Source organism: Gallinula chloropus (assembly GCF_964237585.1).
Source record: "Gallinula chloropus genome assembly, chromosome: 2".
In the NCBI taxonomy this organism is placed as follows: domain Eukaryota; kingdom Metazoa; phylum Chordata; class Aves; order Gruiformes; family Rallidae; genus Gallinula; species Gallinula chloropus.
Genome location: NC_140086.1, coordinates 122,270,274 through 122,288,976, shown reverse-complemented (window position 1 = coordinate 122,288,976; position 18,703 = coordinate 122,270,274). Strand labels below are relative to the sequence as shown.

Below are 18,703 nucleotides of genomic sequence, written 5' to 3'. Positions count from 1 at the left end.
GGCACATCTGAAAAGGCTGTAGATGTGAAGCAGTTGAATTGGTGGGAGATAGTAGCTGTGTTCTCAACTTCATATAGAAAGCAGATGTGAAAAAGGGGAAAGGAGGTAAAAAATAGCTTTAGAGGGTAAATATTATTATTCATAACTAAAACAGTAATTGCACTTCAAAGAAACCATCTATGGTTTCTGTCAGCCTCTAGATTCACCTACTACACGGCAGCACAAACCACTAGTGTCTTGTAGTAGCACCACACATACACGTATTTTTCGTGGCATTCCTCCTTAAAAAAACCAAACAGTGACAAAAGAAACAAAACAAAAACCTCAAAACCATCAAAATTAAAACTCAGCAGTTTTTCTTCACAAAGCTACTACCGGAAAATATAAAATTCTCTGTTTAAAAGAAAAAACATTCCACATTTGAATGGCAATTGTGAAGTGTATTAATTTTACTCATTGCATTACCAATTTTACTCATTGCATTACCAATTTTACTCACTGCATTACCAAAAACTTAAGCTTACATGAACATCTCAGTGTATTTTTTTATTTACAGGTTCAGCAATTTTTTTCCTGCAATTTAAGCACTTAAAATAGTTTTCTAAAACTAACATCTGACACATCAAAAATTAGCTACTTACCAGCAATTCTTGTTCTTAGAAGATATTAGTTACTCTAACAGTTCCCCATTCCTGTGTCCATTCTTAGTGCGTAGCATTGAGTGAGGGATGTTCAGAGCTCAGCTGGGAACCTTCCAACCATCTCACCAGTAGGTGGCACGTTTACCCACTATAGAAGCATAACAGCCTATAACTGCCCCAACTGTCAGTACCTTCTCATACATGCCAGAAAAAGAAAAATACCCTCTGAATCTAGAGAGCTGCAAATTGCTATCATGCCTACTGTATTATGAAAAAGAGCACTAAGACTACATCACCTTCTTTTCCCAGAAGGTAACTATTATGACTGAATCCCAGTCTTGCAAACTTCAGGATGCAAAGGCATCTATAGAAATGGTTAACAACTAAAACCTTAAAAATTAAGTTTAAGCTGGTTTCTATATATATTCTACTCATACCATCATCACAGCCAACAGCCTCAATTCTGCCTCAATTCAGCCTCTTACCTCAACTCTGAAGTAAGCCATATTTACATTCTACGGACAAATAAATGGTTCATATGGCAAACAAATCTGAAATTTTCCTTGAATTAGCCATACAAATCCTATTTTCTTTGCTTTTGTTTTGTATTATGTTTATTTCATTGGAATAAATCTGAAAAAATCAAGCTCTGGAATGGTCCTGAATTTCTTGCTGAATTCCAGCAAAATTTAGTAGGTTGGGATGCTCCTTCCACGCTAGTCTAGTATCTGACACTGCATCTGAACAAGCTAAGTCATCAGCAACATTACAGTTAGTAGTGCTGACATATTAAAAGTATCATTAGACTGCTAATAACTGAAGTTTCTACTACAATTTGTACTATAGCTACTATTTGAGAACTTAAGATGACCATCACTTTATACACATCTCACCAAAAGGTTATCTGCTCAACCTCAGCTGCTACAAACACTTTCAAATGCTGCCTCAGAGCCTGTCTGTGGTGGTCTGCCGTGGCAAAATTGTGAATAAATGGGGCCCTGACCAAGGCAACAAATTTACAAGAACAAAACAAGGGAGCTGTGCCTTAACATTCTGCCTGACCTTCTACACACCCCTCAAAAAAACCCCATCAACCTAAAAAAAACTTGTCTGGAATTTAAAGCAGGTTTAAAAAAGGTGGAAGGGAAGTTACGACTGGGTGAAATTTATCCAGAAACAGAAATGAAAAGCTTTCAGCAAACAGCGATAAATAACCAAAAAACAGCTGAAATGAGCTCCTCACCTGTTAGCAGATAAGGGGACAGGCAGTTGACGCAGTTAGTTACTAGCCATTATGTCTCATCAGTGGGTAGTTGCACATCAATTGCTGGTGAGGTGGTTCACCGGCCCCGAACATTCCACATCCAGTCACACACATAAGGCATGGATCGGGAGAGTGGGAAAAACTAGAAATTACAACACTTACCTTTGAAGAATACACAGTACTTTTTCTATGAATTTTCTTTAAAGAATATATGATAACAATGTATGTGTAACTGCATGATGGGTGAAAACTGATCCAAACGAGTCAAATTCAAAATCTTTTGAGTAAGTGTATGCAACATATTTAACTTCGGTGTCAGTATTTCTTTTTTACATTTCATTTACCTGATTATCAAGCATTACTGACTTTCTCTACATTGCCAGCTTCTTCACAGAAGTATTATATACATCTTTAAGGTCATGCTATTTTTCTTCTTTATGTTGCATAAAGAGGCCTGAATTAAAACTAAGTTTTAACCTTTCAACTACCAGAGATGGTTGCTATCTCTAGTTTTAACAAGCATCAGATAAGCATCTAATTAAAACGCACACTGAGAAAGTAAATATTCTACAATGAAATAAACTGTCCCTCTTCCCACTGAACACTGGTTCAGTTACACTGAAAATAACACTAGAAGAAGTTATGTAGTAAAAATTATGTATTGCCAAGACACTGGCTACACCTCATCTACTGCCAAGATTAACATCATTATTTCTGAGCACCTGCCTAGACCAGGGTCCCCACTTAGTATAACCACTGGTGCTTATGAACGACTCGTGCTACCATTAGAATTTTCTTTTATTAAACTATTTTAGAAAAGATCTGAGCAAGGAGAAGTTTTTAAGTGTCTTGATTACAAATTCTTCTATTTCCCATCTTTTGGGGAAACTCACGGTTAAGATTCCCTAAAACCAGCCTCACCAATCACCGGAATTACTTGACTGTTCTTTGGTCATTCATCTGGTGTAATCTGTGAAGAGTAGAAACAACAAGACTTTCTTGCACCATGACAGATCCCAGAACCCCAAACCTGGGCCACAGGAAACTGTCATAAATGAGTTACACTTGATGATTTCAGGTGATTGCCTTGGTGCCTGACCAACCCAGCAATTTGAGAAGCACAAAGACTGTACTTTAGTATGCTGAGTGGACTGCTGCTTCATGATAACTGAAGATTTGCTATGATATCACTTCAGTACTATTATAGCTGCTTATAAGTACAGAGAACACCTAGATGCCCTTATACAGAAACACAAAGAAAAGTAATCTCAACATTTCAGGCCAGTTTTATACATCATAAAGCAATAAATGGAAAGCCATTTTTTGCCCTCCAAAACTTCCTATTACTAGCTTTAAAGAGGTTTGTACATTTTTTTCACCTTAATTTTATTACATTGTGTTAAAAAGGAAGGAATAAAATAGTTCTATTCATTATAGATTTGATCAATACCATGTACACTCACACAAGACTTCCGTATCACTGATAATGATTACTAGTGCTTTAAAAACTAGTGCATATTCAGAAATACTGCTATGAATGTATTTTGATTGCACACAATTGCTCTGCTAGGCCCTCTCATGCAAAGGATCCTCTCACCTATTTATTTTTAATAACCCAGATTTATTTCTTCATCTGACTAGGCATAACCTTAGCACACATTTTTCTCATTTACATTTGTTTTTTATTTAATACAACTACTCACCTTTGTGGTAGCTATACTATTTACAAAGCTGATTTGCTGAAACCCTTTTTCACTCAAAGTGAGGCACACATCCCATCGTTCATTCACAACTTCATGAATAACTTTGAGTGCAACTCCAGTTTCATCTAGCTTGTCCTTTACGTAAAGATCTACGTAACTGCGAAATCCATTTACCTACGAGTAATACAAATAACAATTACTATTTTTTGCACTGAATACTCAGTACACTTAAAATATTTTAAATGAGGTTCTTACAGGTAATTTCTTCCCATTCAACATGACTTTAACTCCTTTGCATGACCCAGCCAAATCATAGGCTCTTCTTGTCATGAGGGCCACAATATCCTTATCAAGTTTTTCCATTTTAAATTTAGACAGATCTGGCTGGAATGTAATGCATGTGTAGTCATCACCATCAAAATGCTTTATCTTGGGTTCAGAGGTCTTCATCATATTGTTCATCCAAGTCTTTGGAAACAAAATATTTTAGATGTTAGTTTACAATATGTTATGCTCTTCCTCTGTTCCATTTTCAAGGCATGCTAGGATTGCAACAGCTATACAACAACAAGCTCAGAGAAGCTTAGAGGTTTCCTCCAGTAAAATGCCACATATAAAATGAATTGTTTAACCAAGATTTGCACAAGCATCAGTGACAGCAGATTTGTGGTTTCTCTAAGTATGCAGGTATAACTGTGCTGACAGATGTGATTCTATTGCAAATAGAGCCCACCACAGAACTGACTAAATTAGATACAAGTGAGCTATCTAAACAGTCCTTATTGACCATGAGTTTAACTCTTTTAATCTACTACACACTTCTGTGGGGAGGCATATTAGTCAGAGACTCCTCTCTGAGACAGCATCTTTGTGGCTGCGCAGTCTACCAAAGCACGCTTCTTGACAAACCAACTTGCTCAGAGTTTACTCAGGAGTCTTTTAAGAGCATGGGCACATTCATAAGGGTAAGCAGAGCACCTACTCACTGCATATATCAAAGTTCAGTTCTAGTAAACTTGCACAATTTTTGAAAACACTGGAAAACATAGCACTTTAAGTCATAAATCATGTAATTTTCAAAAAGTATGGTTTATGGAGTGACATGATAGCATAACCAGAAATTAATTACTTGTCCAGAAAAAAAGATAAGGCAGCCACCAACTGGGAAAGACTCCAAAGCCAAGGAACTTCAGTATCTCATACTCTAAACAAAGTTCCTCAAACGTTCTGAAAGGTGGTCACTGCAAAGCTATACGCAGTAGATAAAATTACATTTGATCCTTGATCTGCAGTCTAACAATGAGCAACGGGTTCAAATGGGGAGGGAGGGCAGGGTTTGCACTGCAGTCCAGCTAGGCTAATGAAATTCATGACAAATACCAAAAATTTTTTTCTTAACGACAAACAAAAATACCTGAGTAACTGTTCCCATGTTTGCACAGCCTAGCAGAAAGATTTTTTGAGAAATCATGTAAGAGCCAGTAAAATTGTTTCAATGAAATATATTCCTATTCATATGCAATTGAATATAGTTTAACAGAAGAAATTTGGTTTTCATTTTTGGTCACCTGATGGTCCCAAGGTTGCAATTATAATACACAGAAGTACCAATTTTACCGGCTGAACTACCTAGCCTGCAAGGTCTACACATCCATTTGAATGTTAAATGAGTAATTTAATGAAATCTTCATGAAATACAGAAAACATTTTGAATTCATAATTACAGCAAAGGAAAAAAGTTGAGATCATTTCCATACCTGCTTAAAGCTGTGTTTGTATTCCTTGCACGCAGTCTCAACTGTAAACTTTGTACTGAATATGTTACAAAGTTTTGCGCCATAGCCATTGCGCCCACCTGAAAAAAAACCCACGACATATAGTAAGATTTTACAGCAGAACCACGATTTACGATATGTAGGTAATATGCCAATGAAGTAAAATGTTCCTATGTAAGACCAAGTTTGGTTACACATCAACAGCTATCAACGGTGCCAGAGATGGAGCTTCACACAACCTTCAGTCTGAAGCAACTGCTTCCGCCTCAAAAATGAGCAGTTTACTCCTCCCCTCAAAGCCAGGATGCTCCCATTGACTCCCTTATGTTGATGTACAACTTGCTTTGAAAGTAAGTGACCTCAACAGCCTGATGCAGCTGAAAATTAGGTCATGATCAGATCCAAATCACTCTGTAACCACATTCATAATATGGGCAAAATATATGGATAGAACAGAACTTCGGTGAACTTTCATTCACCATTGAAATTAGGGTTACTTCCCATCTAGGCTAATAAATCACATCCTAATTTATTAAATGTATTTTTTTCCCTTCAATTCAAAGAGCATAAATGTTTAACTGCTTGCATACGTTAAAATATGAAAATATTGTTACTGAATACTAAGTACTGACATTAAAACAAATGTAAAATTCTCTGCAAACACTGATATTAGAAAAAGTCAATTTTTTAAGATATTTTACTCCAACAGAGTTGTACAGTAAGGGTGACTAAGTGATGATCTGTTACGAAACAGAATAGAAAAGTAAGGAGAAAACATAACAAAAAGCAAAAAATAGCTTAAATGAATGAAACAAAACATCTTAAACAGTCTTGCCTGTAACTTTTTTCTCATCATCATCGTAGTTGCTGGATGTCAGCAGCTGCCCAAAGATTAAAGCAGGTACATATACTTTTTCTACTTTGTGTTCCACAACTGGTATCCCCTTTCCATTATTCCATATGCTGATAATGTTTGATTCCCTACAACATAATGAAGACGTTAAGCCAAGAAACGCAACCTCTAAGACAGACTTCTGCACACATTTTACCTGTTTAATATAGTAAAAGACCATATTCTTACTGCATTTATTCACAGCCCTATCAATTTCAATTACACCCCCCCACACATTTCTTTGTGCTTATTAGATGTTTTAGAACAAGGAGCTAAATTACCCACACATGACAGTATTTTGTATCATAAAAGTAACACCCAAAACAATATGTGAAGAGCTTTCACTATCAACATGATCTGCGACAGAATCCTGAAGTTAAGTGACAGAATTATACTAGGTTAAAGATGTAGCTTTTTCAGTTTCATTGAAATCCACCCAGACACACACACACGTTATAATAATTTAAAAACTGTTATTTTCCAGTTATGATAAACTTTATAACTTAGTTTGTGCATCAATGCCAAAATCCATCAATATCCAGCATCATTAATACTTGTACCTCTCATATAGAATTTTCATTTCAGGGTATTACAGAGTTCAAAATCATGACAGGTCAGGCAGATTCACACTACCATTTCCCTCCCATCCCACGATAAAGAACAAATTGGCCTGCAGAAACTGATAATGCACTGAAAGCTTGCAGAAAAATGACTTCTCAGACTATTTATCCTAAAGATTAGGTGTGAAAATAAGGTCTCTCAAATATTTATTATTCGATTAAATATTACTGAATAGCTACTAGTAAAGGAACCCAATCAACATCTACTTAACTACCATCCTTGCTAGGAAATACCTCTTTAAAGTATTCAATTCAAAAAAACAGTGGTAATTACATATTTTCAAACTGCAGTTTTAGTGTGATAGAGCTGTCCAATTCAAACTTAACCATATTCTAATGCTACAGGAATTAACATAGAAGTTCAAGAGGAGCAAAATTATGTTATAAAACCTCAAGGTTGGTATTTATGATTTATGAATACCCTGGCTGGTTATAGTTATGTACTGCCAAGCTTTCATCTAATCATGAATTTTATAATCTTCTGGTTTTACGTTTCATTCAAACAGTAATGGGTGGTTTAGGAAAGCAAATTATTACACATTCACAATTGGAGCACTTACTGCTAAACACTTCTAAATTCACTCTTTCATCTTAAAATATGAAGCTAATGGAAATAACTCCAAAAATATTATTTTCTTTTTAAAATATTCAATATAATTTAGTAAAATCATTTGTACAAATCTGAACTACAATAGCACTGGCAGGGAAAGTAAATGAAAACATGCTTTTACTTACGGATCAATGGATATTTTAATACAAGTCATATTCTTGTCCCTCTGCTTATTGTCAGCAGCATTTACTATGAAACAAAGCAACACCAATTAACACTTCCTAGAAGCAATAATTATTTACTTGAGCTATAAGACTGATTATATACATATTCCACCACAAGTTACAGAGGTTTGGGTATTTCTTAACCTGGTATCTTTTGTGAATTCTGCATCTTATTGCTAGGGTCTGTAAAGATGAGCAAATGTCTGCAAGAAGGTATTTTTCAACCTTCTTATAATTACTGACATTTCCAGCTTAGTTTACCCTAGAAATAAATATAGAAGTGTATGCTGTGAGCCTGTTTGTGTAACTGTTCTCAAACAGTAACTAGCATGTTGAGCACTTAATTCTTCTTTTGCTGCACTTGTTTGGATATTTATTACACAAATTACACCATGTATATTTAAAAATCCTAGGAAATTACATGTATCACCAGATCAGTTCACACATCCTTTTGCCACTGAAACCCAATCCTGGAAAGAGTCACATCCACTCAGGAATGTTTTGCAGCAAAAGTTACCTTTAAAGAGCCTTACTTATACCTAAGAGCTGTTAACTCATAAACAGTTTACACATTTTAGGATCAAAAGCAGCATAACTGGAAGTTAACATTTGATCAGAATATAATTAATGGCACTGCAATCTTTATTAACCACAAAGAACAGAAACCAGAAATGCAACTATGGCCATTAACCATGAAAACACATTACAACTGTTTTCAGCATTTGCCTCATCACCCACGAAACAGATCAAATTACACTCCCAAACAGTAAAAGACATGAAGGTAAATCCACTAAAACGAGTATCTTAACAGATTGGAAGAAACTCAATGTAAGATCAGGTATTTCAAGATGCTTTTGCGAAAATCATTAAAGGCAGTTTAATTAAAAAGTATGCGCAGATATAATGTCCAATTTTCATACTGTTATTACACTGATCCTTAAGCTTTCTAACCACACTCTGTGAAGCACTTATCAGTGTTACATAAAGAAGCCATACAGTGCTATGATAATGATATAATAATGATCTTCCTTTTGAATAGGACAAGATGGAAGCCACTCCCTCCTCTGTAAAGCCCATAGATTTCATCTATGAGGTGGCAGTCAGAAAAGAAGTGGCAAAAGATTTTCATTCCCCTATTTCTTAAATTATGTAACGAGCAACAACAAAAAATTAAAAATCCTTTTCCACCTGGCTAAAATACAGACCTACTGCCTGCAATAGATCGTAATTTAGAATGCAATCACACCAATCTTTCAAGTAAATTTTACAACAACTGATTAATCCAAGAATTCATATCAATTAGCCTAAAATATCAGTTCAGCCTACAGCGCATTTTAGATGTTGCAAATTTGTACTGCTGATTAGTCTTCAGTATATACCTTTCCCAAGAGAATAGCATAACCTGCTGAAGTCACAGTGACTCAGAGACTTTCAACAGAATTTTCTAAACATCACTTGTTTGTGCCTCAATCACCTTGCTTTTAAATGGCAGAATGACACTTCATAATTTTAAAACTGCCTGGTCTAGAAAGGATCAATGTAAGAATCATCAGCACCACCATCATTCTGTACAGAAGGAGGTAGTTTCAATGATTCATAAGACAATGATCTAAGTTAACACTTAAGACACTTCTTTCAGAAGAATAGTCTTTCAAATATTACTTAGAACAGTGGCCCTGATCAACTTTGCAGATTAAAAATCTTGCAATAATATAGATCATAAAGAATGATCTAGTCTGGACATTAAGTAACAAATATTTATACCCCTCACAAGATCAACTGGAGACACTCTTCCCTCTTTCCAGTTCAGTAGTGCTGGAACGCACTAAAATTTTCAGACACTGAGGTTTATTGGCACTCAGTCTGTGTTTTAAGCTTAGATACAAATCAATGTGCTTTGAGAGCTCTCAGAAAAGAGTGTACTCCATAATGGTAAAGCAATATTACTGTTAAAAATACTTACCAAGGATTTCATCAAAGATCTTGTACAAGCCTGGAACAAAGGTAACTTCTCTGCAATTCATTCCTACATCTTCATCATAAACCCACATTAACTACATGTAAACAAAATAAAAGAAAAATATTTACTCATCTTGGTAAACTAGTCTATTATTATTCTGTAAGATCTATTTTCTTCAGGAACTTTACTCTTCCAGTCTGATTGCTGCTGTCATATGGGACAAAAGCATAAGCAGAAGTCTGGCAAAAATTACAACTGTACCCCCAAAAACCTCCATAATGAAAATCCATTACTTTCTGCTTTGGTGAGGAAACCCAACACTATAGACAATGAAGTTCAAAGAAATTTACAACTTCATAAAAATAGCAGAGAAAAGTGCCAGCAGGAGGCTTATATTCTCAGTTCTCTACCTAAACAGATTAAAGCATTTTTGGAGATTAACAAATATGTGTGCATACAGACACATTTGTAAACATACACATACAGGTAACTTGGCATTTGCACACATAGGTGTGTGTTTATGTATTGACTAAACTTCAGTGTGTTTTCTGAGGTGAACAAAGCACTGCTTTTAAAAGTCTTCTCCTGAATCCTTCCTACACACATACACATAAACATTACTACAGTTTTTAGCATGACAGAATTCAGAATATTCAGGAAAGCAGAGATTTACCTTTTTATTTAGCAGAAAAGCAATTTCCTCATTAAAACAGAAAAAAAATTAGGTTTTAGACCATAAACTCAGTGACATTTACCTGAGTTAACGGTTCAACTGACCCAATGTAGGTATCTGGACGGAGGAGGATGTGCTCAAGCTGAGTTTTTTTCTGATAAACTCTCTCAACAGACATCTTCTTTGAAGTGTCATTTTTATTAATGCTTTCTGAGTCTTCCTTTTTTGAAGCATTCATCTGATTATCAAATAAAGTCTAAAAAAAAGAAAAAGACACCAACAATCAACCTCATTCATTCAATCTGTCACTCTCATGATATAAACAAAACCTGACAAATTTAAATTGCAATCAGAACTTGTCATATAATTTAAATGTTAAGTTTTCAGATGTATTACGATCGAGCTATACTCTCAACAGAAAAAAATCAGCAGACTATGTTACAGTTTCTTAGCAAATTGTCACGTATTCCAACTTCAGTGATTTACTAAGCATGATAAACCAAAATAAAAGGAAATAATGGTATATTACAAAAGACACCCACTTCCCCAGGTTAAGTATTTATAACACCTATTTTGTGCTTAAGCATTTCAATCCAAAACACTGAATGCTGTTCTGAACAATAACAGTGAAACCACTCTTATACACTTCAGTTTGGACAATTCAGCAGGACTTCAGAAATACTGTAATGCCTCTCCTATGGCTTGTCAATTGCTATAATTTACAGTCTATATTTAACTGAAGTAATTAAACCTGATCCAATCCCAGTTTAGAATGTTTTATGATGAAACAAACCAAGAACTGTAAAAAAAAATTTTAAAAACAAAATCATGTAGGCTAATTTCAGAATTTAAACAGAGGTTCAAGCCTAACATTACCAGAGATGATGAAAAACGTTTGATTGGAAGAGCAAGCAGCATTGCATTCATTTTCTGTGCTTTTGGGGGGAGGATACAGGAATTTCATGCACCTTTCAGCAATTATTTCCAGATAAACACCTCCTTCCCATTTAATTAAAACCACACAAAAGGAAAAATTAAAATCTCTCAGACTGTAGAAAAGCCCCATTCTGAGACAGTAAGAGTGTACCTACCAAAAAACTGGGCACATGTTCTACAGTATACTATACACTCTTCTCTGCAACTGCTAATTATCTTAAAAATACTAATAAGCGTAACTTAAATTCACGTGATTTGCCTCACTAGCAGATGTAGCAGAAAAAAAATATTTGCCAACCACCTCTGGAAGTAGCCACCTCTTCTTGCAGGTAGTTTACCAACTTTGAAGCAAGTGTTAAATGAGATGGAAAACCCATCAACAGACAATAACAAGGATGAAACTCGCTTGCCACTCAGATAAATATTTTACTCCCGTTTAACTGTTTCCAGTAAATCTCTGTATAAATAAATATAAGCTAAACTCCAATCATGCATCAACCAATCACCATATAAATTTCTCAAGCAGAAGAAAGTATCAATTCTCTCAATCTTGCCTTTGTTGCAGCCTCAGATAGCACTGAAAGCAAAGGGTAACTGAACCTACAAGCACATAGGAACAAGGAGCAAAGGACTCTGAACTCATCCAACTCCTTCAGCAGATTCATACAACCCAAACACCAACCTATACCATACAATTAACAAGGGCAGTTCTCTCCCTATTGTTCCAATTTGCATTCTCCAGCTTCTAGTATTTAAGATTTCACACTTGTTTCTTCTTCTTCTCTTGGCAGACACAGACATATTCCAAACAAAGGAAACTACCTTCCTCTTTGAGATTTAGAGATCATATTTTACTAGTTTATTTATGGAAATATATGAAACACTTCAAGAACCCACAAGACCAACAATAGACAACTGTTTGTCCCAAAGTAAACCTGCACAAGCCAAATGAGAATCAAATATACTCTATTACCCAGCCCTATAATTGACAGCATCTAAAATATGAAATGGAAGAACCCAAGGGAACCCATGATCCTGCACCAGGATTACATGCAGCAGAGGTGCAACCACAACACTACTCTCACATCTTTTCTTCTGGAGTACATCACATCTCCTACCAAACTGCATGCCTGTGTAATAAAAGCGTTTCCGTGTTCAATTAATTTAATCTTCACACTATCATTTCGTCTCAAACTGTGACAACCGCACCACCACCTTCCCAAAAAATTTTGCTGTGGATCGGCTAAACAAGCAAAAAAAAACAGGACTTCACAATATATATATATTAACTTGATATATGGAAGAGGAAGAATGAAACTTGTACTAAAGAAGAATTACCAACAGCTACAAGGCAAGATTTATTTCATTGGAGGAGTTCTGTGAATGATGTTCAGGATTCCAGTGAGCTTCAGTGCATGCATATATAAATATTTTATTGGCTTTTAACCCTGACCATACCAGCTTTACTTCATTATCATCTTTCACAACATGCAGGTCACTCACTGGTTCCATATCTCTATTAGGGCTGTTTTATTATATTCACTTGTCCTAAAGGGAACAGTGATTAGCAGCAAAAGAATACAGTATTTCCAAAATGAAACTGAAGTGTTGAAAGAAAAGAGGAAATGCAATTCATATAGAACATAAAATTTACAGGTGTACAGATCACCAGAATCAATCTTGTCTCTGCTATTTGCTCCCAATTCATAGGCTTCAGGGGTGTTTTACAGCTGGCAAAGTACATGATGGGCAGTCATCACCTGCCAACTTTTTAGCTGTATACATCAGAATTGTATTCTTACCACTACAGAATAAATTTACTGGGGATTCCTACAAGCCTGTTGCCTTTAATACATGACTAGGAAATGTGTTTCTGCTTTACAGTGAAAGTCCTAATGACAGCTTGGAGAAGCTTGTACTTTCCAACTTATCACTGAGAAATTCAGAGTATCAAAACTACTTCTGTCGGGACACTACGGCCAGATTGTTGCCATGTTGACAACACCTAGACAAAGCTTGCTGCCTATAAATAGCCAGTCCTGCAGAGATGTCACTTCTTGGGGAACAGGGAGTTTGCTTTAACCCAGCAGTATTAAGGTCTTCTATTACTTCACTGTGACAGCTATGTCTATTACCTTTTATAACACAGTAATTAGAACATGAATATATATTATTAAAGAGGAAAAACACACACAAAGGATCAGCACTTTTTTTATTCCTGGCCAGTAGTCCTAAAGAACTTTATTTCTATAGCTTTTATCAAGACATCACAAACTTTTTCAGTATCCTCTATTTAAACATTTAAGTTTCATTGTCAGAAAACAAGACAACTATTTGCACGATCCTCCAAGTATAGTATATCTTTTGCATGCAAAAAATACTAATGTTACAAACATTCAGAACTTAAGTTAACACACTATTGAAACACAAGCATAAAAACAAAAGCCAGAAAGTACTCAACAACAAACTAAGGTTATTGTGTAGGTAAGCAAGCATCAGAAATCCACAGAACTGCAGCTTCCCAGGTGTAGCCTGTTGGGCTGTGCTGTACTCAAATACAGAAGACCAACTCTGAAGCCCTGCATGTCCATCTTGAATAGAGTGATATTTAGAACTCCTCTCCAAAAAAAAAAAAACCACAGATCTGTGGACACAAACATCCTCTACAGTCTTTTACATTAGGTTTTCTTTGACACAAAAAGTAATTTCAGTGTGCTTTCATCTGCAAGTAAATATAGCAGGAAAGCTCGCTCCCCCCCTTTCTTTTTTTAACTGGGCAAGCACTAAACTGCAGTGCTGTTAAACCAACAATATCTTCTGTATATTCTGGAATTGCCTCAAGAATGTCTTTTGTGTTCTGTCCTGTATGAAAGATCTTCATACTGTTAGAGCTCCACTAACACTTCTCAAAACATCACTAGTTGTTGTTTCATGAGAAAACTCCTGAAGAGAATTAACCAAGAGTCATAAATGGCTTAAGTCTTCTGCTTCACAGCAAGTTTGGTTTTTGTTTGTTTGTTAACAGGTTACCCAATTTTACAGAGTCTGCCCTGCAATCTTAACCTTGCCAGGTGGGGGGGGGGGGGTTGTCATGGGTTTCATAGGGGGTTTTGTTGTGGGGTTTTTGTGTGTTTTGCAGGTTTTTTTGTTGTCAGTGGGGGGTTTTTTGGTGGTTTTTTTTTTTTTATAGATAGTGTTTGACTTCCCCAACATTACTGTGACATTCAAGACTTGACAGATTCTTGATAGCCTTTCAGACTTTCTAATCATCCACACTGATGATGACTATACACATCCACATATACCTAAGCCAGCAAGATGACCATCTTCAAGTACTTTGCAATGCTATAATCTATTGCACTGTGTATCCTTCTTTATAGACATGCAGTTACACTTCATACTGCGACCTGAGACATACAAAGCATCTTAGACACTTAAACACAGCATAGTGGTAAACTGTATGGAAAAACATACTCATACAACTCAGTTGATAGCAGTTTGCTGCTCAGTTTACTGCTTCAAGGCTATTGTGCATGCTATCACAACCATGTTTTATTGTAGTAACTGCTTTCTCCAAGAGGACTGCAATGACTGTAGAGTTTCTCTTAGGACGGTTGGTTTTGCTATAAGTTTATTTAGTACTGTATGAAAACTACATCCATTCTTCCATCTTTGTGATCTCATGAGTTAGAACTCAAGCAGTCTTTAACAGACAACAGTTTGGCAACAAGATTTTTCACTGCCTACCTTCTACCAAAGAACTCACATATTCAGTTTTGGCTTCATCTTTCTTAATATTTTGCTTGTTCCTTCTCTTTTTTTCTTTCCTTTTTACAATTTCCTCAATTGAAACTTCTGAATATAACAGAGCAGGCATGACATCCATGCTACATCAGAGATTAGGATTGCCTTTTTTGATGAAAACAGGGTTATGTCATCTTCATTTGCATTTTGAAATCACCTTGAGTCTCCCGTGCTGAGTTTGGTTACATATGCTGCAAAAGGCTGTATTTCAGCATGCTAAATCTTGACATATTTGATCTGGACAGTTTGGCAGCCCCAGAGAAAAGCTATTACTAGCTAAACACACATAGAAATTGTAAAGCTACAAAAAAGAACATAGGTTTCATCATCAACTTCAACGTTGCCATAACTGGAATATACGTCTTCAGTTTGACTCCTTACTTTAAGTGGAAGCTTTAATTTTACTGAAGTAGCTGAATTTCACACTGTGGCAAGAAAATAATGAAAAATCATGAAAAATGTTAATTCTCTCCCCACTTATACAGACTTAATTCTTCATTGGCCACTGTCATCTCCACAATGGAAACTATCTCCAAACAACAAAAAATCCTATAAAAAAAGAAGAAAAAAAAAATCTGCTTTGGTCTGCCTATTCTTTCTTCACCATGTTAGGTGGCAGAAAAGGTCTCGTGTTCCAGATTATTCTGGCTTGTCTGCCAAAGAAGAGAGATTAGTACATGAACAAGAAGTTACCTTCACTTTAGCTTTGGCTTTTCTGCCTTAACCTCCTAAAACTACTACTTGCAACAACTGTTTCCCTGATGCAGCCCTGGGACTTAAGAATTTAGAGAAGTACATGCCATATGTCCTACATTACCTTAAATAAAGTGTAAGATAAGCACATTAAGTGGGACAAGACAGTAAATTTTGAGTGTAATTAAGCAGTAAAACCTAGGGAGGTTAAGTAATGAAATCCAAGAATGTGGTAGATTTTCTACCACTTATAGTTCAAAACAAAACTGCCTGTTCTGAGGAAGATCTGCAGTACCTCACGAAGTTTGTAAGTGCAATATTACAATTACTAGGGAGTTGTATGGATGGCACAGGATTGTAGTATAGTGTTATATATCAAAAAATAACGGTCTCTTCTTGCCTTAGAGAAACAGACAATGAATATATTGTTACTTAAACATTTTGCAATTTTCCCCAAAGAAAACTGTGACTAAGAATACCTCCCACCATGAAAATAAAATTGGAGGGAGTTTCAAAATAAACCACTCTCCTGCTGTGTTCAACAAATGGTTTGGCTCTCCTGCCAAGATGAAAACACACAAAAGTAACAGTTTCTGTTACCACAGCAAATTTCCATACACCACTGCTCACCCTTAATGCCATGAACTAGTCTATCCTATTCTCCCCAAAGCTGATTATAGGAAGGAGTTCCCAGTAAACTAACCCAGAACTAGTGTTGCTCCAGTGAGACTAACATGTTTATTTTAAATACCTAAATTTTTTATCTCCTGGTTAGGACAATTTGCTCTGGACTTTGAAAGTATCACACTACATAGAGTTTTGTTAGGATGATTCAGTTACAGTATAGCTTGAGAATGGTCAGATTACACCATTACAGAAAAACACAACAGCTTGCTGCTGACAAAAGGCTGAAATGCCTTCTTTCTTTCCTTCTCCCCTGATCTTAGGATCAAACCGACCTCAAACTGAGCAAACGTAGCCTTTCCCCCATTTTTCATGAACTAGAAGTGATCAGATGTCCACTCGCTTGTGTTCCTGAACAAGCTTGCTACAGAATCAGAGAAGTACTGGTGCAACTGAGCACAGAAACAAACATCTGGAAGAATAAGGTTAAAGGGTACATCATTTTTAGCAGATATCATTAGATTGCTTTGTTGCACCATGAAATTACATTCTTAGAATTACATAACTTCAGTTTCCTATTATAAGTAGCTAAACAAAATAGAAGCACCATTGTTCTTATTTCAGGATTATTAATGCACAGCATAGTAACATACTAGACTTCAATGAAAATTTAGGGAATTGGTCTCTCCACAAGCATTTTGAAAAAAGTGAAGAATAACACTTTTGTGCAAATATGTATGCTGACTATATAATTACTTCCTACTTGAAAATTATATGTATTGTTTTAAATACGAATTCACTTACACTTATGTTAAACTGTTACCATAACTGTTCTGCTTTATTTGGCACAGGTTTAGATGCATTCAGCAGTACATTCAGATTTTGATCTTTACCATTTCCTTTAAAAGCAAATGTCTAGCATTTGTCCATGCATGATTACAATTTCATCAAATTTTACTGTTAAATTTTCTAAGGGTCGGAATTTTTTTTTATTTGGTCACTGAATGACCAAATCTGCCTGGTTCACTGTTTCATCAGCCAGCTCACACAAGCCCTCCACTAACCAAGATACCAAAAAGTTAGAGGTACCAATATAACAGCTTCAAGTCATCAGCACCTGGCAGCACCTCTTTATAACACTGTTTCTCAAATCCTTGCCCTTTCTAATGCTTTGCTGCATCACCAATTTAAGAGTCTGAACTACTTTCACATCACATATCACATTTACATTTCCAAATTGCAAAGATTACTTTGAAATAGAACAGTACAACCTGATAGATCCTTCTGACAAACAAAATCTTTGAAACCCATTCAGGCTGTATGTCAAATATCACATTCCTAGGACAGCACTGTGATCCTTCCCCTTCCAGATCCTATGGGCTCTGCAGCCCAGCTGAGTCCATATTGTACCACAAGGTATTTTTATTACACTGAACTATCTTCAGATTAATAAATTAATTGTAGAAAATAACTGTAGAAAATCTTCAGTCATGAGTAAGACAACATTTAAAACATTTATGCTGCAAGAGAAAACACAGAGACAGCAAATCAAACAGGCTAGTTTTTCAGTTCATGTTAACTGGCACAGTAACACATAATACAAGTCAAGATGTGATACCCTGGAAGCAACCAAACCTAAACATGACGATTTCATTCTACATAACACCTAAATAAAGCCCAATCAGCTTCAAGATTACTAGACACATTACGTCAGTGATAGAGGAGAGCCCAAACAGTATGATTAGTACAGGATGATTAAAAGTCTGCTCCCTAGAATATTCAACAGAAAAGAAATAGCACCATATTTACTTAACACAAGATACCACATAAATGGAAATGAATGAGGTTTTTCTCTTTTTTAAAACTGTCCCAAGCGCTAAACAAACTCTAAAAGTTTACAAATAATGATCACATTGCTTCCTCCTAAATACCACAGCTTGCTACACAACACACACACATCTGCTTTTTATTATTAGGAGTGCCTATGCTAGCACAGCCACATTCTCTGGTATTCTCTGTTTTCAAAATCTGTTCTTTCCTTCCACACTGAAGTAAATAGGAATCCCGTCCTCTTCAAAGCTTGAGTATAATTGCTCAACTCCTACTATGCAACATCTACTGCTCCCCTGGATATTTTACAAACCTTAAAATGTTTATGAGGTCTCAAATTACTACACATTCTAGTCTCAATCCTGTAGTACAGCCCATGAGAAAGAAACACAGGTTTGGTGTTCCAGACATTTAGAACAGTTCAGAAGGAGGACAACAGAGACAGCACAACTCAGAAAAAGATGGAGTACTGTTCCAAAACTCCCCCTCCTTCAGCCACTCATTCTCTCACAAC

General features: G+C 35.9%; 1 protein-coding gene across 2 annotated transcripts in view; it reads right to left on the bottom strand.

Moving 5' to 3' along the window:
• Positions 1-18,703, bottom strand: part of TOP2B (DNA topoisomerase II beta) — a gene marked incomplete at its 5' end in the record, with an annotated part of 67,298 nt that overhangs the window by 37,958 nt on the left and 10,637 nt on the right. For both annotated transcript variants that reach the window (XM_084280401.1, XM_084280402.1), the window contains 7 exons: positions 3,609-3,782; positions 3,864-4,076; positions 5,366-5,463; positions 6,219-6,364; positions 7,631-7,694; positions 9,633-9,723; positions 10,385-10,558. In XM_084280401.1, the coding sequence (XP_084136527.1) occupies positions 3,609-3,782; positions 3,864-4,076; positions 5,366-5,463; positions 6,219-6,364; positions 7,631-7,694; positions 9,633-9,723; positions 10,385-10,558 (960 nt within the window). The remainder of the gene's footprint in view (positions 1-3,608; positions 3,783-3,863; positions 4,077-5,365; positions 5,464-6,218; positions 6,365-7,630; positions 7,695-9,632; positions 9,724-10,384; positions 10,559-18,703) is intronic.